The 27,750-nt window shown below is 47.6% G+C and overlaps 2 protein-coding genes across 9 annotated transcripts; one reads left to right on the forward strand and one right to left on the reverse strand.

Annotated features, from left to right (window-relative positions):
- Positions 1 to 2,002: 2,002 nt before the first annotated feature.
- DDB2 (damage specific DNA binding protein 2) lies at positions 2,003 to 20,437 on the forward strand. 3 transcript variants are annotated; one of them, XM_068989387.1, is made up of 10 exons: positions 2,003 to 2,272; positions 3,394 to 3,530; positions 3,909 to 4,100; positions 15,609 to 15,754; positions 17,018 to 17,117; positions 17,209 to 17,386; positions 17,701 to 17,843; positions 19,501 to 19,665; positions 19,805 to 19,850; positions 20,144 to 20,437. In XM_068989387.1, the coding sequence occupies exons 1-10, from the start codon at positions 2,146 to 2,148 to the stop codon at positions 20,191 to 20,193; spliced, it is 1,284 nt and encodes a 427-aa protein (XP_068845488.1). In that variant the 5' UTR covers positions 2,003 to 2,145; the 3' UTR covers positions 20,194 to 20,437. The 3 variants fall into 3 exon arrangements, with proteins under 3 accessions (XP_068845488.1, XP_068845489.1, XP_068845490.1); XM_068989388.1 differs by lacking the exon at positions 3,909 to 4,100; XM_068989389.1 differs by lacking the exons at positions 15,609 to 15,754; positions 17,018 to 17,117; positions 17,209 to 17,386; positions 17,701 to 17,843.
- Positions 17,017 to 27,750, reverse strand: ACP2 (acid phosphatase 2, lysosomal). Of its 6 annotated transcripts, none has more exons than XM_068989393.1 (11): positions 27,637 to 27,749; positions 26,977 to 27,072; positions 26,601 to 26,687; positions 25,556 to 25,708; positions 25,348 to 25,446; positions 25,180 to 25,269; positions 24,620 to 24,752; positions 23,716 to 23,798; positions 23,493 to 23,599; positions 23,213 to 23,388; positions 17,017 to 17,096 (listed from the first exon to the last, which is right to left on the reverse strand). In XM_068989393.1, the coding sequence occupies exons 1-11, from the start codon at positions 27,682 to 27,684 to the stop codon at positions 17,065 to 17,067; spliced, it is 1,104 nt and encodes a 367-aa protein (XP_068845494.1). In that variant the 5' UTR covers positions 27,685 to 27,749; the 3' UTR covers positions 17,017 to 17,064. The 6 variants fall into 6 exon arrangements, with proteins under 6 accessions (XP_068845494.1, XP_068845495.1, XP_068845491.1 ...); XM_068989394.1 differs by having other exon boundaries at positions 17,043 to 17,093; XM_068989390.1 differs by lacking the exon at positions 17,017 to 17,096 and adding an exon at positions 21,127 to 21,487 and having other exon boundaries at positions 27,637 to 27,750.

The raw sequence follows: 27,750 nt of genomic DNA on the forward strand, positions 1-27,750 counted from the left end.
CTGGTAGGCTGCAGTCCATGGGGTCATTGAGGGTTGGACACGACTGAGCGACTTCACTTTCACTTTTCACTTTCATGCATTGAAGAAGGAAATGGCAACCCACTCCAGTGTTCTTGCCTGGAGAATCCCAGGGACCGGGGAGCTTGGTGGGCTGCCGTCTATGGGGTCACACAGAGTCGGACACGACTGAAGTGACTTAACAGTAGCAGCAGCTTCCAGATGCCAGCAGCTGCTTTTTTTTTTTAATTTTAATAATTTTACTTATTTGTGGCTGTGCTAAGTCTTCACTGCTGTGCAAGCTTTTCTTTACCTGTGGCGAGCAAGGACTACTCTTTCTTGCAATGTGCAGGCTTCTCATTGAAGTGGCTTCTCTTGTTGTGGAGAATGGGCTCTAGTGCACTCAGGCTCCGATCAGGGATGGAACCTGTGTCTCCTGCATTGGCAGGCAGATTCTTTACCACTGAGCCACCAGAGAAGCCCAAGGAGCTGTTTTTCTCTTTCTCACAACCCACACCCATGTCTAACTTTTATCAGTCTGCTTCTCCTCTTAGGATGCTATTCTCCCTCCCCCAGCCAACTCCACAAAACCCCGTCTTTCCCATAAGGCTTTCCTAAATACTTCTTTCTCCATTAGATTATCTCTTCTGAACGCATCTAAGTCTTAGTACTCACCTGTGTTCTTTTTTTTTTTAATCTGTTATTTGACTTGGCTGAGTCTTAGTTGCGGCATGAGGGATCTTCTAGTTGCTAACAGAACAATTTACTTGAGACATGTGGGATCTAATTCCTGCACCAGGGATGGAACCTAGGCCCCCTGCATTGGGAGTGTGGAGTCTTTGCCAAAGGATCACCAGGGAAGTCCCCTAACTGTGTCCTATCTTGACTTGTTTCACATGTATTTTTCTTCTTAGTAGGTTGTAAACTGACTACAACAGTTTAGGGGCAGGACAATTTCTCATACTTCAGGATCCCCCAGAAATGAATGCCCGCTGAGGTGAAACTAAGGGCTGGTCTGAGGAAGGGAGAGGGGGGCATCTTGCTTCAATAACACAGGTCTGAAAACACAGCTTGGGGGGAGATGCCATCAGCTTGCGCTTTTCCGTTGTCTGCCATTTCTAACACCCTGAGCTGATCTTCCCATCAACAAAGCATTTTCCAATTTTTCTCTTGCAGCATTCCTTTCTTTCCAAGAGTTGTTTGTGGCACTCTACCTGTCTGAAAGCTCCTTTAATGCACGATCTACCACTAATACGTTTTTGTCTCCGCTCACTCTCCCAAAGCACCTGGCATGGGACTTAGCCCGTGGAACCAAAGAACCAGAAGTTTCCGACAAGCAGTTCTGCCTGGCTCGAGGCAGAAAGTGGGATGTATCCAAACTGTCTCCTATCTGGCCGGATGGGACACTGACGAAGCTCACTGCAATGGCCCTTGGCTGAAGTCGGGGGCACAAGACCTCTCAGCCCAGGCAGTTAGCTTAGACGCACTCTGTCCGGTCCATCATCACTGCCCTAGGTTACTCCTGAGGAGGACGCTAAGCAGGCTTAGGGAAACTTTAGTTAAAAGTTTAGGGCTTCAACTGTTCTCCATAGAGCTGGAGAAATAACTAATTGACATCAACCGCCGAGCCAGCCGACAGATACAACTTAATTTCCCTCGCCAGGATGTGGTTACTTTCTACGAAGCCGCCTCACGCCAACTGTAGGGATCAGCCAATCACAAAGCCCTAGAGGGCGTGGTCACCAATTAGAAGGTAGAGAGGCGGAGCCGAAGTTTTGATTGGCATCCAGTCTCGGGGGTAGGCGGGGGCCAGAGGCCTGGCAGCGTGGCGTCTGAAGGGGCTTCAAGTCGGGAGGCCCAGCGCTGACGGCCATCTTTACTTCTGGCAGGTCAGCTGATTTGGACTAGCTCCGAGCCAAATTGTAGGCGGTATCCTTTTTCTCTGGGGAGCGGTGAGGCCCTGCCTTCACACACTTCCCATCCGTCCGCGCGCTCCCCCGCCTTCCCGGTGAGCCTGTTTGGCGGGAAGTTGGCTTAGTTGGCCTACCTGTGGCTGAGCGATTTTCCTCGTCCCCGCCTTGTTCTCCCCAGAGGCTTCTTAATTCTTCCTCGGCATAGGGCATAGTACCCCTTCGCACGGAGGACGCCATGGCTCCCAGGAAACGCCCAGAAGCCCAGAAGACCCCTGAGGTGGTTGTGCGCCCCAAGAGCAAGAGGAACAGAAGCCCCCGGGAGCTGGAGCCCGAGGCCAAGAAGCTCTGTGTGAAGGGCCCCGGTACTGCCTGTGCCTGCTGCTTTAATTAATCCGCAATTTGGGGTTCTCACGCGAAGGCTAGAGTGGGGGATGGGTGCGCATAGGTTTTGAGGCTGGCCCAAATTGTGGGCGCCTCAGGCTATGCATTTTGTCTGCAGGTCCTTTGACACCCTTAGAGCTTGGGCTTAACTTCCTTCAGGTGACGGGACAAGGCAGATGACCTCCGTTACAACAGACACAACCGACTTTTCCAATTCCTTGTTTGTATCGGCATTTTTACACACTGAGAACTGCTTAAGATAATCCTACCTTGCGTGGTGGTGTGTGTGCTTAATTTCGATAGTCACGATTGTTAGCTGTCTGTCCTTGATTTAACTGCGGGAACCCTCAATTTCCTTCCTTCCTTTGAAAACTCTTGGGGCTAAAACCTGGGGCTGTAAGGAAGGTAGGGAACTCAAAAGACGGGATTGTAGATGAAGTGGGTTTTTTTTGTTGATGAGAAGAAAGAGTGGGTTGTCCAGAGGCAGGGTTTATAGAGATCAGGTCCTCAAATACAGGTTAGTAATCCAGAGTTGCTTTATTCCTATTCTAGGTGGATCTGCCTCCCCAAAAGTAGCCTAGTGAATTTAGCCCCATGCCAGACCCCGTGGATCCTGCCGGTTTTCAGGAGAACAGATTGGACTTGGGGCCCACAGCTGATCACTTCTACATTATTGTAATACAGGATTAAAAAAACTGCTTTTCTTAGTCACTTCCACTATATCGTCTTAAAATCTTTTTATTGTGTTTTATATGTGACTTTTAAATTGTCACTCAACCCTATCACCAGTTTTCCACCCCAAACTAAGAAGAGTTCTGCAATTCTTGTGTGTTTCTTGGGCTCACTTCTCAGGAACCCTGCAAGATCAGTTTCACTTCAGAATTACTGTTTTGGGGAATGTTTTTTGGAAGAGGTTGAATCCCTGCTCACTATTTATTTGTTGTGCTGGGTGAGACTGAGCAGAACCTGAAAAGATCTTAGGAGGTGATAGAGATTGTCTCTGCCAAAAGAAGCAATAGGGCTTGCTTTCTGGCATATTCGGCAGAAAAATCTTCCCTGCGTGAGATTGGAGCGGAAAATGTGTGTCTGTTCTGCTTGGCAGGTTCTAGCAGAAGATTTGACTCAGGCTGCCTTTGGGCGGGGTTGGCTAGCCTGCGGGTCCCGCCGCTATGCAGCAGCATCGTCAGGGCCCTCCACCAGCATAAGCTGGGCACAGCTGCCTGGCCATCACTACAGCAGGTGAGGCGTTTCCTGGCTGAAGAGTTCAGGGGTTTGTATGGTGCCTTTTTAAGCTGCTTGGTGCTCCAAAATTAGATGCTGGGTTGGTTCACTGGATTGTCAAGAGTGGTCAGATCACCCCTACCTTGGTGACTGGCCTACTGGGCTCTCAGCAAGATAGAAGTCCTATGCTGTAGGGGTCCCAGCAGGAATGCACTCTGCCTCCTTGATTTCTGTGGTTAGATTATATGTATTGCAAATCTTTTTATGCACAGAGCCCGGTAGTTAGTTTTCCCTTAGTGGGAGAACTTGGCCCCAGGCCTCATCTATGAAGGAGTCAGAGATAGGCAATTTACCCTTGTGTTTTAATTCAACTTAATTCTTTTCTCTCTGTATTAGGGTCTCCAGCAGTCCTTTTTGAACTCTCTGGCTTCTTACCGGATATTCCAAAAGGCTGCCCCTTTTGACAGGAGGGCCACATCCCTGGCGTGGCACCCAACTCACCCCAGCACCCTGGCTGTGGGCTCCAAAGGGGGAGATATCTTGCTCTGGAACTTTGGCATAAAGGACAAACCTACCTTCATTAAAGGGGTGAGCAGTACCCTTTGCCAGACAGTAGTACTGAAGAGATGTTTGCTGAAGGGATGAAAAGTCATCCAGTAACAAGGAGATCATTGGGATCAAAAGTAACTGGGTATTTTCAAACAAGTAAACGGTGATGGTACTCAACTCTTTATAAAAGGCCTGCCCTTAAAATATTAGCCACTATGATACACTAATCATCCTCCTAAGTCACTTATAGGATCTAAGCCCCTTCTTACCTCCTTGACCTCATCTTGTACTGTTGTCTTCCTCATTGCCTATGCTTTAGCCATACTAGATACTTCTGTTCCTGAAACTGGGTCTTTGGACTTGCTGTTCCCTTTGACTGGAGTGCTCTTTCCCGAGGTTTTTCTCATGGCTGGCTTCCTCTTACCATTTAGGTCTCAGCTTAATATGCTTCTTCAACAAGGCTTATTACTGACCGCTCTGCTTACTCACTAATGACTCTCTACCTTGTTATTATCCTCCATCACTTCCCCACCCCCCAACAATGTTTATCAATATCTGAAATGTTTTCCTTATTTGTATGTCTCTGCTCACTGGAAAGTAAACTCCATAATGGCAGGGACCTTGTCTTTCTAACTTAGCACCGTATCCCCAGTACTTAATAGCAGCTGCTCTGTATTTGCTGAATGAATGAGGGCCTTGAGGTATAACTGGGCAAGTCAGATGTATACTTACAAGATCACTGACTGTACAGCGATACCGATGCTAAATGCTACAGAAATGAGAGAAGGAAGAATCTCTGGGAATTAGCGTCGATAGGGAAGGTTTCATGGATGAGTGAGATGTGAGGAAGAACAATATTTAGGTAAATGGAGAGTAAAGGAGGAAAGGCAGAGTGTGTTTGGGGCAAGGTTTGGCAGAGAGCTTTTTAGGGATGGTCTTAATTGTGCTAGTGTTTGTCATCAGTTGCTAAGGGGTTGAGAGTGTTGGGTTCTCCACCAAAGAGAACACTCTTACCTTGCCCAGTAGGGGACTGGGATTGGAGGGCTATACTGTGAAAGGTGACACTCTGGGTTTAGAGCAGGAGCTGCAAATTCACATACCTAAAGAAGCCAGACAGATAAAAGAATGATGCAGGATGGTGGTTAGTGATAAATTGGAGATGGTTGACAGGTGAGAATGGAGGTCCTGTGATATCAGATCTGAGTTTTTCAAATGAAGTCTGAAATGTTTGGATTTTTAAAAATTGTAGTGAAACACATAAAGTTTACCACCTTAACCATTTTTTAAGTGTACAGTTCAGTGGCGTTGAGTACATTTACGTTCTTGCATAACCAGTCTCCAGAACTTTTTTGTCTTGCAGAACTAAAACTCTGTAAAGATTACCACAGACTTCCCTTTCCCCCTTCCCTCCAGACCCTGGCAACCGCATTCTGCTTTCTGTCTCTCTGATTTTGACTGACTGTCTCATACAAGTGGACTCAGAAAGTACCTGTCCTTTTCTGACACTTATTTCACTTAGCATCATGTCCTCAAGGTGCATCCACGTTGCAGCATGTATCTGAATTTCCTTCCTTTTTAAGGTTAAATAATAGTTCTCTGTATGTATACACCACATTTTTTTTTTACCTGTTCACCTCTTGATGGACATTTGGGTTGCTTCCACCTTTTGGCTTTTGTGAATAATGCTGCTCTGAACAGGGTTGCACAAATGTCTCTTCGAGTTCGTGCTTTCAGTTCTTTTGGTTATGTACCCAGAGTGGATCACCTTGTAACTCTATTGTTAATTTTTTCAGGAACCACCATACTGTTTGCCATAGCGGCTATGCCATTTTACATTCCTGCCAATAGGACACAAGGGTTTTAATTTAAAATATCGTGATTTTTAATGTTGGGAACCAAATGAAATTGAACATGCTCTGTACCTAAACAAAACGCATTTGTGAACTGGATTCTTCATTAGCTCACTGTTTTTCTACCTCTGGTTTAGAGGCCATGGCTAAACCCAGGATGAGTTCTTTTAAACGGACGGTTTGGAGAACAGCTCATCAGAAAAGGCCAGGTTAGACAGACTTGAGAGATTAGGATTCAAGCTATGAGATTATTCAAGAAAATAAGTGCCTGAAGCCTGAAGAATGGCTTTCTGTCCAGCTGGTGAGACAGATGACCACCAGGAAGTGGAACTCTTAAGTTGAAGTCAGAACCTAGAGTCAAACAGGAAGAGATTTGTTCACCACCTCCCCGCAAGCAGCCAGGACGTGCGAATAGAGAAATTTAAGAAATAGCCTAAGAGTGTCCTGGGGAAGAGCTTCCTGACTAAAAGAGGAATGATAACTGCTTTGAACTTGTGTTGGGGTGAAGGTGCTTTTGGTTTCATCACCCTTCCTTACGATGTGTGTTTAAGTGAAGCTTCCTCACGCTGTTGTGGAGATTGGTTTGGGGATTTAAACTGTGTGACTTGCAGGGAGGTAGGCTGCAGCAGAAGAAAGGTTTGGTGGTCTGGAGTACTGTCTGTTTTTACTCCCAGAAACCGACAGCAGAAAGTTGACTTGAAACCAGTGAGGGAGGGAGAAGCAGTGCCTCATTTTATCTTTTCTTTAGCCATCTGACCTTGGTTCTGATCTTGATATCTTTTAGGCCCTTGGCAAGAGGAGATGTGTTTAATTTTCAAAATGATTATTTTTATTGTAAAAATTACCTGTGCTCATTGTAAGAAATTCAAGCAATACAGGAAAAAATACATATATAAAGAATAAAGTAACTGTTACCTGAAATCCTCATATGGGGCATCTTTATGTGTGTGTAGACACTATTATACACACCCATTCTTTTACTTATATTTTTATATAAGTGTTCTACCCTAGAATCTGTTGTATTTTACTTATTAGATCATATTCTGGTTTAGTCATCTTGTACCAGATGATGACCACTTAAAAATATCTTATTTCCTTTTTTTGTAATGTCTTTGGTTTTGGTATCAGGGACGTGTTCCCTCTATTTGAATTTTCTGGAATAGTTTGTGCAGAGTTAGTACTATTTTTTTCTTAAATTTTTCATAGGATTCACTAGTGAAGCCATCTGGATCTAGAGTTTTCTTTGTTGGAGGGTTTTAAACTATATTTTCAATTGTTTAACGGCAATAAGGCAATTTAGGTTATCTGTTTCTTCTTGAAGGAGCATGGCAGTTTGTCTTTCAAGTAATTTGTTCATTTTATCTAAGTTGTTGAATTTAGAGGCATAAAGTGGTTTATAGTATTACCTTGTGCTCAGATGCTCAGTCGTGTCCAACTCTTTGCAACCCAGTGTACCATAGCCCACCAGACTCCTCTGTCCATGGATTCTCCAAGCAAGAATACAGGAGTGGGTTGCCATTTCCTCCAGGAGATCTTCCCAACCCAGGATCAAACCTGAGTCTCTTACGTCTCCTTCACTGGCAGACGAATTCTTTACCACTAGTGCTACCTGGGAAGCCTTGTATCTTTTTAATATCCATAGGATCTGTAGTAATGTTCCCACTCATTTTACTGGTACTGGTAATTTGTGTCTTTTTTTTTTAAACCCCTGATCAGTCTTGCTAGAAGATCATCAGTTTTGTTGATATTTTCCAGCTTTTAGCTTCATTGATTTTTCTCTGTTGTTTATCTGTTTGTTTGTTTTTTTTTCTTTTTGGCCCATTGTTTTCTTTTCTGTGGGTGTAATTTGCTTTTCTTTTTCTGGTTTCTTAAGACAGAAACTTGGATTTTTACTTGATTTTTTTTTTTATTGTTTTCTAATACAACCATTCAATGCTATACATTTCCCTCTATTTCTCTAACTGAATCTTAAAGATTTTGTTGTGTTTTTGTTTTCATTCAGTATGAATTACTTTCCAAATTCTTTATGATTTCTTCTTTTTCCTATGGATTATTTTGAAGTATCTGTTTAATTTCTAACTATTTGGAGATTGTTGCGATATCTCTGTTACTGATTTCTAGTTCAATGCTGTTATGGAACAAAGGACATTAGCATGATTCCAGACCTTTTATAACTTAGCATATTGACTGTCTTTGGAGTGTTCCATATGCATTTGAAAAAAGATGTGTACTCTGCTATTTTGGGGTGAATTACTCTCTAAATGTCAATTCGGTTACATTGGTTAATCACATTGAAAACCACTGATCTGCTTTCTATTCCTATTGATAAATTTGCATTTTCAAGACATAAATGGCTTGCATGCCAAGTTGCTTCAGTCGTGTCCGACTCTTTGTGACCCCCATGGACCATAGTCCTGCAGGTTTCTCTGTCCATGGGATTCTCCAGTCAAGAATAGTGGGGTGGGTTTCCATGCCCTCCTCCAGGAGATCCTCCCTATATAAATGGCACTATATGATATAGACTCTTTTCTTTTCCCTGGCTTCTTTCATGCAGTATGAATATTTGAGGTTCATCCATATTTTTGCCTGTATCAATAGTTTCTAGTAGTGTTCCAGTGTATTGATGTACCAGTTTATTTATCCATTCATCTATTGAAGGGCATTTAGACTTTTTCCAGCTTTTGACTGTTACCAATACAGCTGCTATGAAGATTTCATGTACAAGTCTTTGTGTGGATATATGTCTTCATTTTTCCTGAGTAAATACCTGGTGGTGGAATGGCTGGGTTGCAGGGTAGGTATCTTTTAAAGATGTTTTTTAAGTGAGAAAAAAACTTTAATATTTACCCACATATTTGCCATTTCCAGTTTTTAAAATTCCTTTGTATGATTCAGACTTCCGTTTGATCTTCTGCTTGAAGAAATTTCTTTAACATTTCCTATAATGTAGGTTGGTTGGTGATGCATTTTTTTTTTCCTGTTTGTCCAAGGAAGTCTTTATTTTGCAGTTTTTTTTAAAGGTATTTTTGCTGGGTATAGAATTCTAGGTTGACAGGATTTTTTATTTTTCTTTTAGTACTTTAAAGATGATTTCTGATGTGAAGTCAGCTCCCATTCTATGTTCCTCTTCATATGATTTTTCTTTCCCTTTGTCATCTAAATATTCACAGGATCCAGGGATCACAGCATAGACATCTTGAGTAATTGGATAATTACCCATTATTCAATCCACTCCAGTTAGCATGGGTCTAAAGCAGCCTATACTGTAGATTTTGGCAATACCCTTCTGAGGATTCTGCTTGAGCTTCTGTATGTTAAGAATCTTTTCATTCTGGATGGTGAGAATAGAGACCGTTCTGAGGATTTCTCCATAAATTTCTGATGTCTCCCTTTTCCCGCCCCAGCCTTGTATAGTTTCCTTATACACATTTACACAATATTATTTACTCAAAGGCCTGAGGAGACCCCTCTGGAAATACCCATAATGCTCTCTCTCTGCACATCAGCCTCTCCAGCATTTTGCCCTGCTGGCTTTCCCAAGTGTTTCCTGAGCCCATTGAGACTATTAGGCTGTTTGGGTCCTCCCTGCCTATGCTGCAGCCTGGATATGCTCTCCAAGCATTAAATTGGGGCAATCACATGGCTGCCTCATTCTTTTCCCTCTTGTGTTGCCTTTTGGCCAGTGTGTGAAATTATTTCATGTATATTGCCATTTTTCTAGTTGTGTTAAGGCAGGAGGATATATCTGGTTTCTGACACTCCATCATGGTTGGAAGTAGAAATTCATATTAATTTTAATAGTTTCTCTGAGGGATTTAAATTTTTTCCCTATACAGTCTTGTCACCTGTAAATCATGAGAGTTTGATTTCTTCCTCTACCATTTTTACACTTCTTTTTACTTGCCTTATCCCATTGGGTGAGACCTCTAGTACCTTGTTGAATGTTTGCTCTAACAGGCATTCTTATCTTGTTCTTGATTATAGAAGGCTTTTATGTTTTACCATTAAAATTTCTGCTGTGTTTTATTGTGATAAGCTATATATAACATGAGAATTACAATTTTAACCATTTCAAAGCATACAATTCAATGGCACTAAGTACATTTATATTGTGCAATCATTACCACTATCCATCTCCAGGACTTTTTCTTCCCAAAGTAAAACTCTATACCCATTAAACTGTCTTTTACCTCTTCCCCAGCCACCCCAATCTGTTTTTTTGTCTCTGAATTTCACAATTCCAGGTACTGCATGTAAGTGGAATTATATAATATTTGCCCTTGGTGGTCTGGCTCCTTTTCCTTAACATATTTCCAAGGTTCATCCATGTTGTAGCAGGTTTCAGTACTTTATTCCTTTTTGAGGTTGAATAATATTCCATTGTATAAATATACCAAATTTTGTTTTGCCACTCATCTGTCATTGAACATTTGGATTGTTTCTGCCTTTTGCTATTTTGATTCAGCTGCCATGAATGTCTGTTTATGTACAAGTTTTTGTTTGAACAAGTGTTTTCAGTTTTCTTGGGTATGCACCTGGGAGGTTGTTTGTTTTTAATACCTTTTATCAGATTAAGTTCCTCTTCTATTCTTAGTTTGCCAGAAGCTGTTATCATGAATGATAATTGAATTTTTTAAAACAATTTTGTGTCTGTTGAGGTCAGCATATGATTTCCCTTATCTATGCTATTAAAAAAACTACACTGTTTTTTGTTTGTTTTGGTTTATTACCAAATAAACCAAATTTGATTTTTTTATTTAAATGTTCTTTTTCCCTACTTTTTAATCTTTACGATTATATTTCTAGCAAGTGATACTGCTTCTTCTAAAAACTGTGGTAAAAGCACATAACCTGAAATGTGTCATCTCAACCATTTTTAAGTGCACAGTTAACACTGTATTGCCATTTTTTGCAACAGAGTTCTAGAATTCTTTTATCTTGTAAAACTGAGACTGTGTGCCCACTGAATAACAGCTCACCATTTCCCCTTCCTTCCAGCCCTTGGCAACCACAGGTTTACTTTCTGTTTCTATGAGTCTGAACTACTTTAGATACCCTAAGTTTTGGTGGTTTTGCTGGGGCTATGTCAGAGAATATTCTTTTAGGAAGTACACAGTAAAGTATCTGAGTGTGATGGGACTTCATGTTGGCAATTTACTACCAAAGGGTTCCAGAAAAAAACATTTCTTTCTGCTGTTCTCACAACTTTTCTATGAGATAATTTGAAAATAAACTTTTTTTAAAAAAAGATTGTTTCTTTCTCAGATATTTAGTACATTCACCACTGAAGCCATTAAGATCTGGAATTTACTTTGCAAGAAAGTTTTTAGTTGTGACTCGGTTTCTTTAATAGATATCAGACTATTCAGATTTTTCCTTTTCATCTTCTGTCAGTTTGGAAGTTTGTACTATTCTAGGAATTTGCTTATCTCTGAATTTTCAGTTTTATTGGCAAAAGATTGTTTATGATGTCCTCTTACTACTTTTTAAAATGTCTAAGATGTCTTTTCCATCCACTAAATTGGTTATTTGTGTTTTCTCCTTTGTTTGGTCATTCTCACCTGGGATTTGTCAATTTAATTATATTAGTCTTTTCATGGAACTAACGTTTGACTTTGTTGATTTTCTCCACAGTGTATTTATTTCATTCATTTCTGTTTTACCTTATTCTCTTTGGTTTTAGTTTCTTGTTTGTTTTACAGCTTCTTGAGATGGTCATTGATTTTTAGGCTTTTTTTAACTTTTATTGTAATACTCCTGTGAATATCTGCATACAAGTTTTTATATCAACATACATACTCATTTCTGTTGACTATATATCTTCTTGGGTATATGAATCTTTGGGGCCATATAGTAATTGTATGTTTAATTTTTTTTGAAGAAATGCCTGTGTTCCAAAGCAACTACTCCATTTCACTTTCCCACCAACAATGTAGGAGGGCTTCAGCTCCTCCACATCCTTGACTGACAAATAAAAACTGTGCATATTTAGTGTACATCATATTGTGGTTTTGTTTTTGCTTTATTTATTATTATTATTATTGCTGTGTCATGTGGATCTTAGTTCCTGACCTGGGATGGAACCTGAGCCCCCTGCAGTGGGAGCAGAGTCCTAACCACTAGACCACCAGGGACCTAACATGATGTTTTAATACATGTATATATTGTAAAATGATTTCTGCAATCAAGCTAATTAGTTAACATCCATCATCTTACACATAGTTTTGTATGTGTATGCTCAGAACACTTAAGATCCATTCTCTTAGAAAATTTCACATATAAAATAGTTATTAACTATAGTCACCATGTTATACATTAGATCTCATGAATAGTTGAAACTTTGTGTCCTTTGACAAATATCTCACCATTCCCCTACCCACGTTCAGCCCCTGGCAACCACTATTCTCTTGCCTTTGTGAGTGACTTTTTTAGATTGCACATATAAGTGAGGTCATGCAGTATTTAACTGTGTCTGACTTCGCTTAGCATAATGTCCTCCGTGTTCATCCATGTTATCAGAAGTGGCAGGATTTACTTTTTTAAGGCTGAATAATATTCCACTTGATATATATATATCTCACATTTTCTTTATCCATTCATTGATCAGCAGACATTTGTTTCTATATCTTGGCAATTGTGAATAATGCTGCAATGAACACAGGAGGACAGAACTCTGAGAAACTGATTTCATTTCCTTTTGATATATACTCAAAAGTAGAATTAACTGGATAGTTTGGTAGCTCCCTTCCGAGTTTTTCATGGAGGAACCTCCATACTGTTTTCCATACATTCCCACCAACAATAGACCAGAATCCCTTTTTCCACATCTTGGCCAGCACTTCTTATCGCTTGTCTTTTTTATAATAGTCATTCTAACTGGGTGTGAGGTGATAGCTCGTTGTAATTTTGTATTTCTGTTACGGTTAGCGACGTTGAGCACCTTTTCATATACCTTTTGGTCATTTGTCTGTCTTTGGAGAAATGCCTATTCAGTCTTTGTCCACTTTTTTTTATCAGATTGTTTCTTCTTTTTTTTGCTATTGAGTTGTCCAAGTTCCTTATATGTTGTTGATACTAATCCCTCATCAGATATAGTTTGCACTATTTTCTTTCATTCTATAGGCTCACAACACTCATTATTGTCTTTTTGTTTATAGCCATCCTAGTGGCTGTGAAATAGTATTTCATTGTGACTTTTATTTGCATTGCCTAGTGACTAATGAGGTTGGGCATCTTTTCATGTGCCACTGACTATTTGTATATCTTCTTTGGAGAAATGTCTGTTGAAATCCTTTGTCCTTTTTTTGGTTGCATCATGGGGCTTGTGGGATGTTAGTTCCCTGACCAGGGATTGAACCCCAACCATGGGAGTGAAAATACCAAGTCCTAAACACAGGACCACCAGGGAATTCTCTTTGTCCATTTTTTAATTAGGTCTCTTTTTAAAATGTATACTAATTACAATTATTTAAAACCCTATGACTAATAGCACGAATACCTGGATCTTCTGTGTCTTTAAGCTGGTGTTTTTTCTCTTGGTTGGTTATTTGATCTTGATTTCTGGTATGCTGGAGAGTTTTAGATTTGATGCCAAATACTGCATATGAAAATTTGCAGAGATATAATTTGAAGTTTTGAGTGCTCTTACAAAAATAATTTTTTCTCTCTGGCAGGCAGGTCAGGTAGAATCAGATCATCTTAATCAGAGATTAAAATGATTTGAACGTGGACTTCAGTCTTCACGAGGGATGGTCTGTTTTGTTTGCTCTTATTTCTAGGGTTTCAGGAATCCTAACTAAAACCTGCTTTTTTCTTCTAAAACCTTTCCTCTTTGACAGGTCTGAACTCTGTTTTTGCCTCCCTTAAGATTGACAGAACTTCTGCTGAGCTGCTCAGCCATACAGCTTTCTCATCTGCATAGGCCTCAGGAGCAAAGGCAGCGCTGAAACGTCGGACTTACCTCCCTGCTTCTCTTCTCTCTAGGGGGCTGGACTTCGAAGTCCTTGGTGCCTTGATAGCTCTTCGTTGACTTCAGAAACTTTCCTTTGAGAACATACACCTCATCTGCCTTTTCTAGCTTTTCTTGACAGAAGGTTGGCCTGAAACCAGCTAACCCACCGTCACTGGAATTGGAAAGTCTCCAACACATTTTCTTTTTTGTATTTTGTCCAGGTTTATGTAGTCCTTCTCAGTGCAAGAGCTGTCAATAACTACTTAATCCACCCTTGCTAGAAGAACACGCTGCATTTTACCTTAAAATGTTTACATAAGTGTTTATTACTAATGCTTTTACATAGGGCCAGTCCTTTCTTGTAAGTGTTCACTGATTCGGGTTCACCTGGTCTTACATAAACAGAATCCATAATACATACTTTACAGTGTCTAGTTTCCATTTCCCAAAAGTGGAGACATAATTTAAAATCAGTTGTGAAGCAGTCTGATTGCAGATTCTCTTAAGTTTTCACTATTTCCCACCCTAATTGTTTATAAGTATCTCTCCCATGCTTAATTCAACAACTCTTATTTTAGCAAATCTTTATCTAGTTTTTCCAAAGTGTTCAATATGGATTTCATAGAAACCACAGTGGTCATTCTTTTTGCACATATTTCATCAATTTTAATTAAATTACATTTTAATGAAATGTTTTGTGTTTAAAATTTAAATGTTTAATAAATTACATGTTTAGTTAAATTACATGATTACAATACAAAGTACAACTGACATATCTAGGTTTAAGAACAAACACAACTAACCCTTCATAAGCATAGAACTCAGCTAGTGGGAGCAGATTAACTTACTAGCAGCAAGGATTTGGTGAACCATGGGCATCAATTAGAATGTTTCATAGAGGGAATGGAAAGTACCAGTTAGTATGCTGAGTGAGTTAAGTGAATGTTTTCTAAGAGGCCTTGTAGAAGTAAGGCTGGGATAGCAACAACATACAGGAGAACTGGAGGAGGAGCCTGGAGGATATAAAGTTCTTAAAACAGTGCATTTGATATATAATAAGCACTTGATAAGGTTATGCTACCAATGTTATCATGATTATCTTCATCATCATTGTCTGGTATGTCTGCAAAAAATGAGGCACTCGGGTCTGACACCAGCCCACCTAACCCAGCCATTGTTCCAAGCTGAAGCTCTTCTGAAAAGAGCACTTGTATGATACATTATGGTACATCCACACAATAGGATATTCAACAGTAAAATGGGATGAACTATAGATTCACAGAGCAGGCTGGAACAAGCTCAGGGGCATTACACCGAGTGAAATGAAAGAAGCCAGTCTCAAAAGGCTGCATACCATGAGTCACTGAAATGACAGTCCATCAAAGGCAAAACTTGTATGGTGACGCAGAACTCATCCCTGGTTGCCAGGGGTGAGGAGTCGGGGGAGGATGTGACTACAGTGGGAGAGCACGAGGGACCTGGGGGGAAGCGGCACAACTGTTCGGCATCCTGGTGGTGGTGGTGGTTCAAATCTCTACATGTGTTGAAAGTCATAAAGCTGTATACCAGAAACAACCAATTTACTCAAAACAGTACTGTGGAGAGCAGCCGAGTGTCTAGGCATCCAAGCTGGCCCGGCCCCAAGTGTGGCCTGGATGGCTCGTGTCCAGGCAGAGGATGTGCACCCAAGCTCTGTCCACTTCACGGGCCAATCTCACTCACTGACTTTTTTCTTCCTTGTGTTAGATTGGAGCTGGAGGGAGCATCACTGGGCTGAAGTTTAACCCTCTCAATACCAACCAGTTTTTCACCTCCTCAATGGAGGGAACGACTAGGCTGCAAGACTTTAAAGGCAACACTCTCCGAGTTTTTGCCAGCTCAGACACCTGCAAGTGAGTAGTTTTCACTCGAGGGGAAAGGGCTTCTAGGCTCTCGGTGTAGTTGTGGCGAGAGCATCCGGATCCCATTTCCTTTCCCTAAACCCGGCACAGGGAAGAAAGGGGTTAGCTCCTTTTCACCCTTCCCTCTGACTCTTTAGCTGCTATTCCTCTGGGCCAGGTGGGTTCCTGTTTCAGGGACAGGTTCTAGAACCTCAGCTTTTCTCGGCAAGGGAACGGTCTCAGCTCTTTTGTCAGTCCTTCCTGTATCCGACTAGACCTGGATTCTCACTGGACAAGTCAACATGGCATTAGTCTAAAAAACTACTTCAAGCCTGGAGCAGGAACTAAGAACTTAAAGATTCCATTCCCTGCTTTCACTGGGGTGTAATGACCTGGCCAACTCCTTGATGGAAGCCTAAATGGATAAAATCATGTCCACCAATTTGGACTCCTCAAGAGCATATGGCTAGAGAAATTACAGAATGCTTGTCACTTTGGTTTTCGGTCAGAGAGATGACTCTGCTCCCGAGGTGTGTGAGGGTGTGGGGCTCTACCTAGCACTGGCTGCCACACAGGGGAAAGAAATGCAGGAGCAACGAGACAGGTGACAGACGGACTTCCTCTTCCACAAGGAGCCCTCCTCCCGAAAGATGTTTACAAGGGGTGCCGAAAGCAGGGCGGCAGAGATTTGAGGGGAAAAGTGTGAACCTGGACTCTCCTGACTGGCTATCAGGATCCCTGACGCTCTCCCCACCCCGACCCGTCCCTTCCTATCAAGTGGTCTCAGGGACGGAAAGCTCGTTGGGAGTTGGTGTGCTTTCTCCCCTAAGTGCTCAGAAGGGGGCAGGAGTTCCTTTCCAGCCAGCAGTGAGGAAGAGTTGGGCAGTCCCTGTTTGGAGTGTCCTCTCCTTTGGCCCAGAGGGTGGAGAGTAGAGAGAGAAAACAACAGCTGAGTCTTCCTCAGGGCTCCAGGGGGCAAGCCCCGACTTGAGGAATCGCCTTACGGCTCTGGGTTTGGCTGCTTCAGGGACTCTTACCAAGTGAGGAGCCTGAGCCTGGAAGTAACTGGACAAGTTTCTGAGCTCCACCACCCCCATACCCTTCGTCGGGATGGTGGACAAGTCTTGAGTGCTCCTCACTGGGAGTCCATGACAAGATATTCATTCACTCAACAGATATTTATTGACTGCTGTGTGTGAGACATGAGCTGCAGCAGTGAATAAATGCAACTTGCCTCTGTCCCTAAGAGTCTTACAGCACAATCTCTCCCTCCAGCGTCTGGTTCTGCAGCCTGGATGTATCTGTCAAAAGCCGAGTGGTGGTCACGGGAGACAACGTGGGGCACGTGATCCTGCTGAACATGGACGGCAGGGAGGTGCGTTCTCACGAGCCCAAGCCCTCCCCTTCCCTTCCCAACCCCCAGCCTCGGTTCTGCACCCCAGCCTGAACCGAGCTCTCGTCCGCAGCTTTGGAATCTGAGAATGCACAAAAAGAAGGTGACCCATGTGGCCCTGAACCCGTGCTGTGACTGGCTCCTGGCCACAGCCTCCGTAGATCAAACGGTGAAAATCTGGGACCTGCGCCAGGTTAGAGGGAAATCCAGCTTCCTCCACTCGCTGCCGCACAGGCATCCTGTCAACGCAGGTGTGATATACCAGACCTCGGCCTTCCTGCAGACCCCACCGACCCGCTTCAGGCTCTTTCCCGCAAAGCACGGAAGCCACTCAGCCAGGCCTTAACCCCGCACAGCGTCGGCCAGGCCGAGGTCCCGAGCCCTCCTGTCTCTAGCCAGCCCCCAGCTGCTGAGCCTCTTGGGTGTTTGTTCACGGCCCAGATCACGGCCCTGCCACCCGTCTCTAGGAAGCAGTGGGAGGAAGGTGCCCCTGCAGGAGGCCCGTGAGGGCCAGGATAGGGCCCACCTGGGGTCCCTTGAGCTCAGAGGCTTTTCGCTTTGCCAGCTCATTTCAGTCCCGATGGAGCCCAGCTCCTGACCACTGACCAGAAGAGTGAGATCCGGGTTTACTCTGCTTGCCAGTGGGACTGCCCGCCAAGCCTGATCCCACATCCTCACCGCCACTTCCAGCACCTGACGCCCATCAAGGTAAGTGATGCTGGGAAGGCGCCGCGGACATGGAGGCCTGCAGCCCCAGCCCTCTTCTCGCCCTGGCTCGCTCTGCACCTTTGGTCCAGCTCCGTGAGCCCGTTTTGCTGAGTCTTCTTCATGTCTCTTTGATAAGTGGATTTTCCTGAGTTCTTTCCACGCCGCCCAGATCTCCTCTCTGTGGGGGCACTTTCTGAGATCCTGATCCGCTGTTTGGCCCTCAGTTTCAGCGACCTGTGTGTGCAGCTGACCCACGAGCTAACTTGGCTTAGTTAGCCAGCTTCTCTAGCCTTAACCCCCAAGGCTTCCAACCTGCAAGTCCTCCATGCCTGCCGCCGCCGCCAGTCTGAGCCCCGCCAGTCCTCCTGCTGTCTAGTCGATATTCTTTTCTAGAACCACAGCCCCTCTTCGGGCCTCCAGAGCTCATGCCTGCACTTGTGTAGTCAGTAGAGCATAGTTCAGCCGGGCAGACCCCATTCCCCCCGGCCCCCAGGTTAGACCTTCAGCACACTCCCATTAGGGATCCCAACGTCCTCATTTATAAAGAGGGAATAACGGTATCTCACTGACAGGTGGTTGTTGTGAGGTTGAACCCAAGTACTTAAAAGCATGTGGCAACATGCTTGGCGCCTAGGAAGTACTCAGGAAACAATAATGATTTGCTATCAGAATGGCCCCCGCGTACCTCAACCCTAGAGTAGGAAATGGCAGCCCACTCCAGTATCCTTGCCTGGAGAATCCCATGGACAGAGGAGCCTGGTGGGCTACAGGGTCACATAGGGTCACAAAAGAGTTGAGGGTCACACGACTGAGCAACTTAGCATAGCATAACGTACCTCACGTCAAATCTAAGCTGTCTGTAATATCGGCCCTTCAGCAGTTGGTGTTCCCACTGATCCTTTCTTCCTTATCTCCCTCTTGGTATCAATCAGCCAGCCCAACCGACAGTGTCCCAGGTGTGACTTGTGACTTATTTCCAAGCCGTTGCCTGTAGCACCTCTTTCTTCCTGCTCACCGTGTCTTGTCCCCTTCAGAACTTCCTTGAAAAGCTTTCTTGGGAAAATCCCATCCAGTTCTGTCATCCCAGTAGCTGCTGGGTTTGAGTGGGGCGATCTGGGAACAGAGGGATCCTCCCTCGTTTCAGCCACTTGCCATTTTCTACTCAACTCCCTGATGTTGGAGGGAGAGCCGTGGGACGAGCTCAGAACCAAGGTCCTATTTAGATCCCTGGGTCGGGAAGACCCCCTGGAGAAGGGGAACAGCAACACACTCCAGTGTTCCTGCCCAGAGAATCCCACGGAGAGGAGCCTGGCGGGCTACAGTCTACAGGTTGCAGAGTCGGACACGACTGAGCAACTATACTATCGCTTTCACTCGGGTCACGCTGCTGTTAAAATACTTATCAGCTGGTACGATGTCAGGAAATGCAGAGAGGCGGCCTGAATGTGTCCTGAGGGTCACAGGAAGGCCAGCCGGGGTTCCACATCTGCGACGGCAGACGCACACGCGCTTGTCTCTTGTTCCACGCAGGCCTCGCCTCCGTTGTTAAACTGCTGGCAGCTGTCTTAACCATTGTTGTCAGTGGCAAAGGTACTTCTGATGTCCCCCTAAACGCTGTTCTGCACTTATTCCTGTGACCTGCCTCTCCATCTCCTAGGCAAGCTGGCATCCTCGGTACAACCTCATTGTCGTGGGCCGATACCCAGATCCTAATTTCAAAAGCTGTTCCCCCCATGAATTAAGGACGATCGATGTGTTTGATGGAAGCTCAGGAAAGATCATGTATCAGCTGTATGACCCAGAATCTTCTGGTATCATGTCGGTGAGGCCTGGGCCCTCAAATAATAAATGGGAGGAGGCAGGGATTCAACCTCTTGGATCAAAAATGACCAGTTACTCCTCACATGCCCCTCTTCTGGCACCTCCACTCCCTCCTCACGCTCATCCCCTTGTCTCTGCAGCTCAATGAATTCAATCCCATGGGGGACACGCTGGCCTCTGTGATGGGTGAGTGTACATGAGGCCAGTCAAGCCCAGCCTACTCCCCAAGGTTCAGTGCGGGCTCAGCCCAGCTTAGCGCTGCTCCAGCCACCCCCAGGATATAGGCAGTGAAGATGGTAACCAGGAGCCCACGGTCTCTTTGGACTGAGGGCCGTCCTTCTCGCTGAGTCTTGGCCATAGCAGTGCCTGGCTGCTGCCCGGCTTCCTGGTGTCTCTTGACCAAGTGCTAGGTTCCCCACATCAGCTCCAAGTTCTCAGAGGCTGGTGATGGAAGGTGCCTCTGGTCTCACTCCTCCTAGGTTATCACATTCTTGTTTGGAGCCCGGAGGATGCTGGGACTCAGAAATGAGAGACGTTAATGAAGCGGGGGCCAAGCAGCGGCTTGGAGCCCCACGAGAACAAGTTAACAAGAGGCGGCTTCATATTAAAGGGCCGAGGTACTGGAGTCCCAGCGTCGGAGCTGAGGCACTGGGACCACGACATGGGGACTGGACACGCACGTGGACTGAGCTCCAGGAACTCCAGAGTTGGCAGGCTCGCTGCCCCAGGGGCCTCTGCTGTATGTGGCCTGGAGCCGAGCTTCTCTCCTTTCTCCTCTCTGACACACAGTGCTCAGGTAGTGGTTTTTGATCTGTGCTCACTATTCACATGGCCAATAAAACCATACCCAGCTGAGCTTCTGAGTGGATCTTCCAGCTCTGATCTTGTCCAAGGGCTTCTCAGCTCCCCAGAGTGAAGAAAAGGCATAGAACCAGCCCTGGGAGTTCCAGGCCTTCATTCTCTGGAAGCTGGCTCAGGCCTGTTCTGGGCCACAGTCTAGAGCTGTTCAGCTCACAACCTAGGGATCCCAGCCCCACTAAGGGCGGGGACAGTGGTTTCAGGATTCTGTCCCACAACTCACCATCCCCTCTCTGCCATCCCCGACTCCTTCCCAAACACAAACCTCCAACTGGCTCAAGGTAAGGGGAGACACAGATGCTGGAAGCACTATGTCTCACTCGAGTTACCGGCAGCTTCAGCTGGACAAACCTCACTGGCTGGCTCTTGGGTGACCTGGTTCCCTGACGGCCATTCTTCCCGCTAAAATAAGCACTGAGAGATGAGAGGCAAGACCGTGTCCTTGGGGCCATCTGGGTTGGAAGAGAGAGCAGGGTTTGATAGAGGCAAAGCAGACCAAGCACCATCTCCTTCAGTTTTTTCCTCCCAGGTCCTGAGTGAAACTGGAGCACTTGTCTACGTTTCACGTCCTTAGAAGGGAGCACGGAGGAGGCAAATCTCGTTTGGAGGAAGCCAGTGTCCGACACAGTACTTGGTTAACGTTGGGCACGTGGATGCCAGGTGACAGGTGCCTCGGGCCAAGCTGAGCCTCACTTGTTCATCTAAGTGCGGGTGATCAGAGGGAGGCCCAACCCAGGGTCTCCTGTCCATGGGCTGGGGAGCAGCAACAGTCAGGAGCAAGGGCCCAGCCCACCTCCCCTAGGAGGCAGAGGGAAGGGGGCTGAGTGGTTGTCAGGCATGGTCCTCCCCGTCCGGAACGTGGCGGTAGCCAGGAGGCTGGGCCTGCACCCGGAAGAGGACGGTGAGGAGCAGCACTATGAGAAGGAAGAGGATGGAGCCGCAGACGGCCAAGGCCACGATCACCTCTGAGCACGGCACCGGGGGAGGAGAGAAAGGTCACGTCAGTGTTCGTTCAGCAAGTGTTGGGGCACCCGCCACATGCCAGGTGCCGTTCCCACAACGGGAGACCGCAGGTGGCCGAGGCGCAGTCTCCCATGTGGCTTTTCCCTTCTAGGAGAGGAGGCGCCATGACAGGCAACTGACAGAAAGGGCAGGTTAGCGGCAGATGCCGTCGAGAGAACCAAAGCCAGGCAGGTCACAGGCAAGGTGTCGCCAAGAAAGCAACAAACTGACCTGAGCCTTGGAGTCACTGAGTGAGACACAGATCTGAGAGGAGTGTCCTCAGGCCAGCGGGCGGAGCCGGGGGGGAGGGTGAAGCAAATGCAAGAGAGAATTAGCTTGACATGGTCTAGGAAAGAGTATCACCAGAGCAGACTGAGCAGGGCCTGGGAGGCCACAGTGAAGAATGTGGGTTTTATCCCAAGTGACGGGAAGCCACTAGACAGTTCTGAGAAGGGTAGTGATGTGCACCGATTCATGTTTTCAAAAAATTTAACTCTGCTGTGCTGACAGACGGGTAGGGCCAAGAACAAACTCAGAAAGAACGTTAGGAAGCTTTTCAGTACTTCCGGCAAGAGATGGTAGACTGAGCTAGGGAGCCAGAGCATGGATTTTAAAGACTGGACTGGCAGGATATGCTGGTGGTTTGGAGGTGGGGGTCTGAGGAAGGGGGCACTTGGAATAGCACCTCGGGATATGCTGTGCACCTCTGTGCCTGAAGCTGCATCTACTAAGGCGGGGAAGCCTGCAGGGAGAACGTATGGATTTAGACCTCCACTGTGAGATGCCTTAGTGGACATCCACGTAGAGACCTCAAGTCTGCAACTGGATATGTGAACCTGCAGCTCGGAGAGAAAGAGGTCACGAGTCATAAAAAGAACTTAGCATGGAAATGGTAACATGAGGCCATGAGGCTGCGTAAACTCACTTGCATAGATGGCATCAGTGGGGAAAGAGCCAGGCTGATGAACCCGGGGCCATCTGCTGGTTAGTGGGGAGGAGAAGCTAGTAAAGAAAGCTGCCTGGGGGGAGGGGAAAGGAAAACCAGAGAAAGCAAGGAAGTGGTCAAAGAAGGAGTGACCGACTCCATAACGCCGCTGACAGGTGAGAGGAGCTGACTTAAGAACTGGTCAGCTGGCTTTGGGGCGAGGGGAGGTCACTGGTCCTCAACAACAGTGACTTCCGTGGAGTGGCAGGTAACAGGAGCCTGTCCAGTGTGAATCTGAGAATGAGCGGCAAGGAGGTGACAGCAGAGTCTAGGCAACTCTGAAAGATCCCATCGGAAAGGGGAAGAACGGGAGTGGCAGCCGGAGAAGGAGGCGGGCCAGAGGAGTCTCTGTTAGGCTCTGCGCTGGGACTGATCCGGCAGAGGGGTGAAACCGAGCACCGGGGCCCACGTAGAGGGGAAAGGAAACGAACCCGGGATGCAAGTGGAAAGGCGGGCCACCAGCGAGAGGGCCAGGACACACGGTAGGGGGCGAGTGAGACAGTCCTCTCCCCCCCAGCTGCAAGGCTTTCCTCCTGCTGTAAGAAGGGCGTCGCCTGAGGGCAAGGAGTGCATCTCAGGCTGGGAAGGGGACTGTCTGGGAACCTGCACCAGGACTGGAGGTGCCTCAGCCTCTGGAGACCTCTGGGTAGGAACCGGGAGCCATGCTGGGCCTCGGCCAGCACGAAGGCAGACGGCCGCTCACCTGTGTCTGCAGGCCCGCCCGCCAGCTGGCACTCCTGCAGCCAATCCTTGGGCACGACCGGCTCCGTGAGGCGGAGGAAGTCCTGCAGCGGGCAGCGGTTGGGGCAGCCGGGCAGGGTCAGGGGCCAGGGGTCCCTGTGACTCTCATTCCGGAAGTACATCTCCACCGAGAAATTCCTGCGGGTGGGTGGGAGGCAGGTGGGCAGTGGTTCCCCAGGCCAACAGCGTCCCCTCAGGCTGCCCACCGCCCCTCCCGAGGGCAGACTGCGCGCTCCACTCACCCACTGTCCTCCTGGTACAGCTCAAACATGTGGCAGGACGCATAGGGGGCCTGCTCGCCGTTGTAGACGCCCAACGCCATCTGCAGAGCCACCAGCGTGGTGTCGTGCTATAAGGGGGAAGGCTTCCCATCAGCACCGCTCCCCCCGCCAACCCCAGATACCGAAGAGAGGAGGAACCCAGCTTCCGCGTGCCCTGAGCCCCCTGGGGGCCGGGGGAGCTCACCGCAGAGTAGACCAGCAGCTTAGGGAGCTGGGAGGTGGTTGCCATCAGCGTCAGGTTCTTCCGTATCTGAGCCAGCAGGACGCCTGAGGGAGAGAGTCCTCCCGTGTTAGCGGCTGCAGCCTTCACCGTCCTCCGACCAGACCTACCTGAGGGCCTCTCACCCTCTGCCAGCCCTGGGTCTGATCCCCAGCAGAGAGGACACATCAGAGGAATCCCACTTAAGAACTTTCAAATTTACAGAAGGAAGCAAGATAAAACAAGATACCTCTATTTCAACACAGATGCAGAAACCTGCCCACTTATTCATAAAGGAGCTATGAGGCCCTGCCTGTGTTGAAGAATTACTCCAGTTAGGAACAAATATAAACCTAAGGCTGCTTCAGGGAGCACTAGACAGCAGCACCAGCCAGGGGATCTCTGTCAGGGGAAGACTCGGAGAACTTCTGAGACGCTGGAAAGGTCTGGCAGCTGGCGCTCCCTTGAGCGCTCAGATCAGCGTGTGGCCTGTGTATTACTCTTGGCCTTCTTTCAGAATGGCCCCTGGTGGTCCTTTGGGGGAGGTAGGGAGTTATTTGAGGGGACAGAGGGTTTCCTAATATAGGTGAAACTTTATGAATGGCAGAAGAGATACACACACACACACACACACACACACACACACACACACACAAAAGATACACACCAGCCTAACTGTGGTCACTGGTACTAGTGACAGACATGCTAAGCACTTGGGGGACTGGGGAGGCTTTGATGACTGACAGAATAACCAGGGTTCACTGGTTCTCAAAGAGTAGAGAACTCTTCAGGCAGAGAACTGAGCGTGTGAGAAGCGGCCCCCCCTGCAGAAAGTTTCTAATGTTGTTGGGTTCTTTCAGGGGAGTGACATGCTGGTCTAGTCACTCACCCCCCTGCAGCCGGGCCTTCTCTGCCTGCTTGTAGATCCCGAAGAGGAAGCGGAAGCTGAAGTCCTTCAGCCGGCTCAGACGCTGCATGGTTTGGGGCGAGGCCCAGGGCGGCAGGGGCAGCCCGTGTGTCTGCTGTGTGTGGCAGCGGGCAGGTTAGCTCCCCGGCCCCGGCCAGAGCCTCTCCCGGGAGCAGCTCTCTTCCCCACTGGGATGGTGCCTGCGTGTGTGTGAGGGGAGGCAGAGGGTCTGGAACCGGGAGACGTGGTGGAGCGTGTCGAGGAGGCAGGGAACAGGAAAGGAGGCTCGGGTCCCAAAAGTGTGACTCAGCAGAATGGAGTTGGATACCACGAGAGCTCTGGGTGGGGAGAAGCGGGAACTGCTGACCATCAACAAACTTGTTTCCCACTCTGAGGTTCTTTCTCACCCGTGAGGGAAATTCTTCTGTTTCACAAGAGGCAGCTTGCCTGGACCTCCCCAAGGGCATGGCATCAGGCACGGTGTTTTACTTGGCCTGGCCACCGGGCCTGCCGAGCTGTGAGAAAAGACCTGAGCCGCTCACCTCGCAGAAGAGCGTGTCGTAGACATTCCAGACGGTCTCCAGTGTCAGGTCCGTGAGCCCCGTCTCATTGGCCACCATCTCCAGGAATTGCTAAGAAACACGATCAGGGGGTTAGTCCTGCCCAGGGCTGAAGGTTGGGGTGGTGCCCTCCACCTCAGCCCCACTCACTGCATTCTGAACACTCTCGTTCTGATACTCGGGCGTCCGCCGGGTCTCATTCTGCAGCTGTTCAAAGCGGGGGCATGGGCCCAAGGGGAACTTCAGCAGCTGCAGGCCAGAGCGGGTAAGCAGAGGCAGAGAAGGAGTCGGGGATCAGCAGGCCAACGGCCAGAGTCATTCCTGCTGTCGCCTCGAGAGAAGGGCGGGCCAGGCTTACCCTGTCCTCGGCAATGGGCACAGTGTGGACGGGGATAGGCTGCCAAGAAATGTTTGGGTTAAAGCGCTGCATCCCGTCGGGCGGGAAGAGTCCAGCCAGGTTGGCCTCTGCACTCATAAGCGTCCGGTCAAAGTCTGTGCTTCGCACATAAACCTGCAGAGATGACAACATCAGTCCCACCTGTGGGAGTCGGGGAGGGGGGCAGCTGTGGCCTCACAGTGGGGCCCCAGTTCTTGCTGTTCACCCAGCAAATTGTAAATCCACCAGGCATCTGGCCTTCTCCCCTTCTCTGGCCTTCCCCACCCATCTTCCAGCCTAGACTGGTGGGGTTGCTGTCTCCCCCATCTGCAAAGAATTCCTGCAGGAATGGCTATAGGTCAAATGCCCCTCCCAGTCTGAAGTGCTTACTCAACAAGGCTCTCGGGTCTGCCAGCCTGCCTGGTTTATTACAACACCTGTCTCCCTTATCGATGCCCGGGTCCTTGGGGGCAGAAACTGTCTTTAATCACACACACACACACGCACGCGCACGCACACGCACACACACACACACACACTGCTTAATAACTGGCTTAGAGAGCCGGAGAGGAAACAAGATGAGGAACAGAGATAAGTGCCTGTGAAAAGGGAGGAAGAAGTTAGAAAGGGCAAGATCAGGATAGGGCCGGCCCTCAAGGAAACAGTAACAACCTGAGGGACACAGATTGGATCTGGCTGATGCACTGTTGCACGCAGTGCCAGCACAGTGCCTGGCCCGTAACAGTACTTGGATGGAAAGCCTGAGTTACTTCACAGAGTTGGAAACTACTCTGCGAGGGCCTTAGGTCTGGGCTTGGATGCTTGAACAGTTTGGCTTCTTCCCAAGCCAAGCAGGGGCAACTCAGCCTCCAGAGTTTTGCTCCAGACAGCCCGTGGACGCCTCGTCCTGCAGCTGTAACCAGAGACGCACGGAGGAAGGCCACAGTGCCCGGGTCACCGGCAGTCTCCCCGCGGGCAGAGGGTGGGAGCAGCCGATCCCTCCTCCCTCGCGAGTTCCCAGCCTTACCTCCTGCCGGTGGTACGAGGCGTTGAGGAAGCCGCGGTAGCGCTGTCGCAGAGCCTGGCCCAGCTCCCAGTGCTGCAGCATGCCTTCCTGCGGGCAAACCCAAGGGTTAAGAGGCCCCGGGGGAGAGGGATGGCGCATGAGGACAATGGGGCTAGCCACGGCTGCTTTCCACCTTGCGGTTGGAAGCAGATGGGTTAATCTGATCCCACAAGTCGTTTATTAAGGGGTTCGTTGTGCGAGCATTGTGTGTGCCCATTTTAATCTGGGCACAGATGAAAGTGAGCTGAAGAAATGTGGCCAAAGTCAGCACCCACATGGGGAAAAGCAGTCTGGTGAGTTCTACAGCTCATCCTGAGAGAGCTGGCTCCTGACCCACCTTGGTTAGCTGACCAAAGCCCTGGGGCCATTTGTCTTCCTGATGGGGGTCCTTGGGATACGTCTTCACTGGAGAGCGGTCTCCATGTCGGTACAGCTGAGGAAAGAAAGTGGTTAGCCCCCAGGTCAGAGGGTCCCCTTGGTATGGACACAGAGCCAACCTCTGCCCCATGTTGAGAGCCTTAACTCTACCCACTGCGAAAAACCCCAAACTAGAAGTCACTAACTTCTTGCAGCCTCCAGAGACTCTTAACTTGGTTAAGCAGTGCCGCTGGAGACCTCGGGAAAACCGAAAGTACAGGAGGGAAAGGGAAAGAAATGAAAGCAACGCAGGTGTGTTGTGGGGGAGGGGGGACTGGAAAAAAAAATCACCAAAGGTTGCCTTAGAAGTGAATCTCTTATAAATCATTGAACTACATCCCACTCCCAAGGCAGACTCACCAATCTATCCTCTAATACAGAACTCCGTGCACCCTGCCCCCAACCCTAAATACCCCCAGGGCTTCACAAAAACAGCGAACCCTGGCCCCCAACCCCGCAGGCCAGCCGTCTCCCCACTCCTCCAGACCCTAGACCCCAGCAAAGCCCCGCCCCTCCCTCCACCAGCAGGCCGGTGCCCTCCTAGCACTGGCCAGCCCTCGGCGACCCCATTTCTCATTACCAAGGTAACGAAACGCAGAGTCCGGGCCTGGGTGGGTGGCATCACCATCAGGTTCACACCAAGAATGAGCTGGAGAAGAGCCGCCCGGCTCCGGCCAAACCGCCTGCCCGCCAT

This window comes from Capricornis sumatraensis, chromosome 16 (genome assembly GCF_032405125.1).
Source record: "Capricornis sumatraensis isolate serow.1 chromosome 16, serow.2, whole genome shotgun sequence".
Taxonomy (NCBI): Eukaryota; Metazoa; Chordata; class Mammalia; order Artiodactyla; family Bovidae; genus Capricornis; species Capricornis sumatraensis.

Bases quoted from the DNA above. Each gene is read 5' to 3' on its own strand.
- DDB2 (XM_068989387.1), top strand. From the start codon at position 2,146: ATGGCTCCCAGGAAACGCCCAGAAGCCCAGAAGACCCCTGAGGTGGTT. The intron at 15,755-17,017 runs GTGAGTAGTTTT...CTCTCCCTCCAG, and splicing joins GCCAGCTCAGACACCTGCAA to CGTCTGGTTCTGCAGCCTGG. The intron at 17,844-19,500 runs GTAAGTGATGCT...TCCATCTCCTAG, and splicing joins AGCACCTGACGCCCATCAAG to GCAAGCTGGCATCCTCGGTA.
- ACP2 (XM_068989390.1), bottom strand. From the start codon at position 27,750: ATGGCGGGCAGGCGGTTTGGCCGGAGCCGGGCGGCTCTTCTCCAGCTC. The intron at 25,270-25,347 runs GTGAGTGGGGCT...CGTGTTTCTTAG, and splicing joins ACGAGAGTGTTCAGAATGCA to CAATTCCTGGAGATGGTGGC. The intron at 23,389-23,492 runs GTGAGTGGAGCG...ACCCACCCGCAG, and splicing joins CTGTACCAGGAGGACAGTGG to GAATTTCTCGGTGGAGATGT.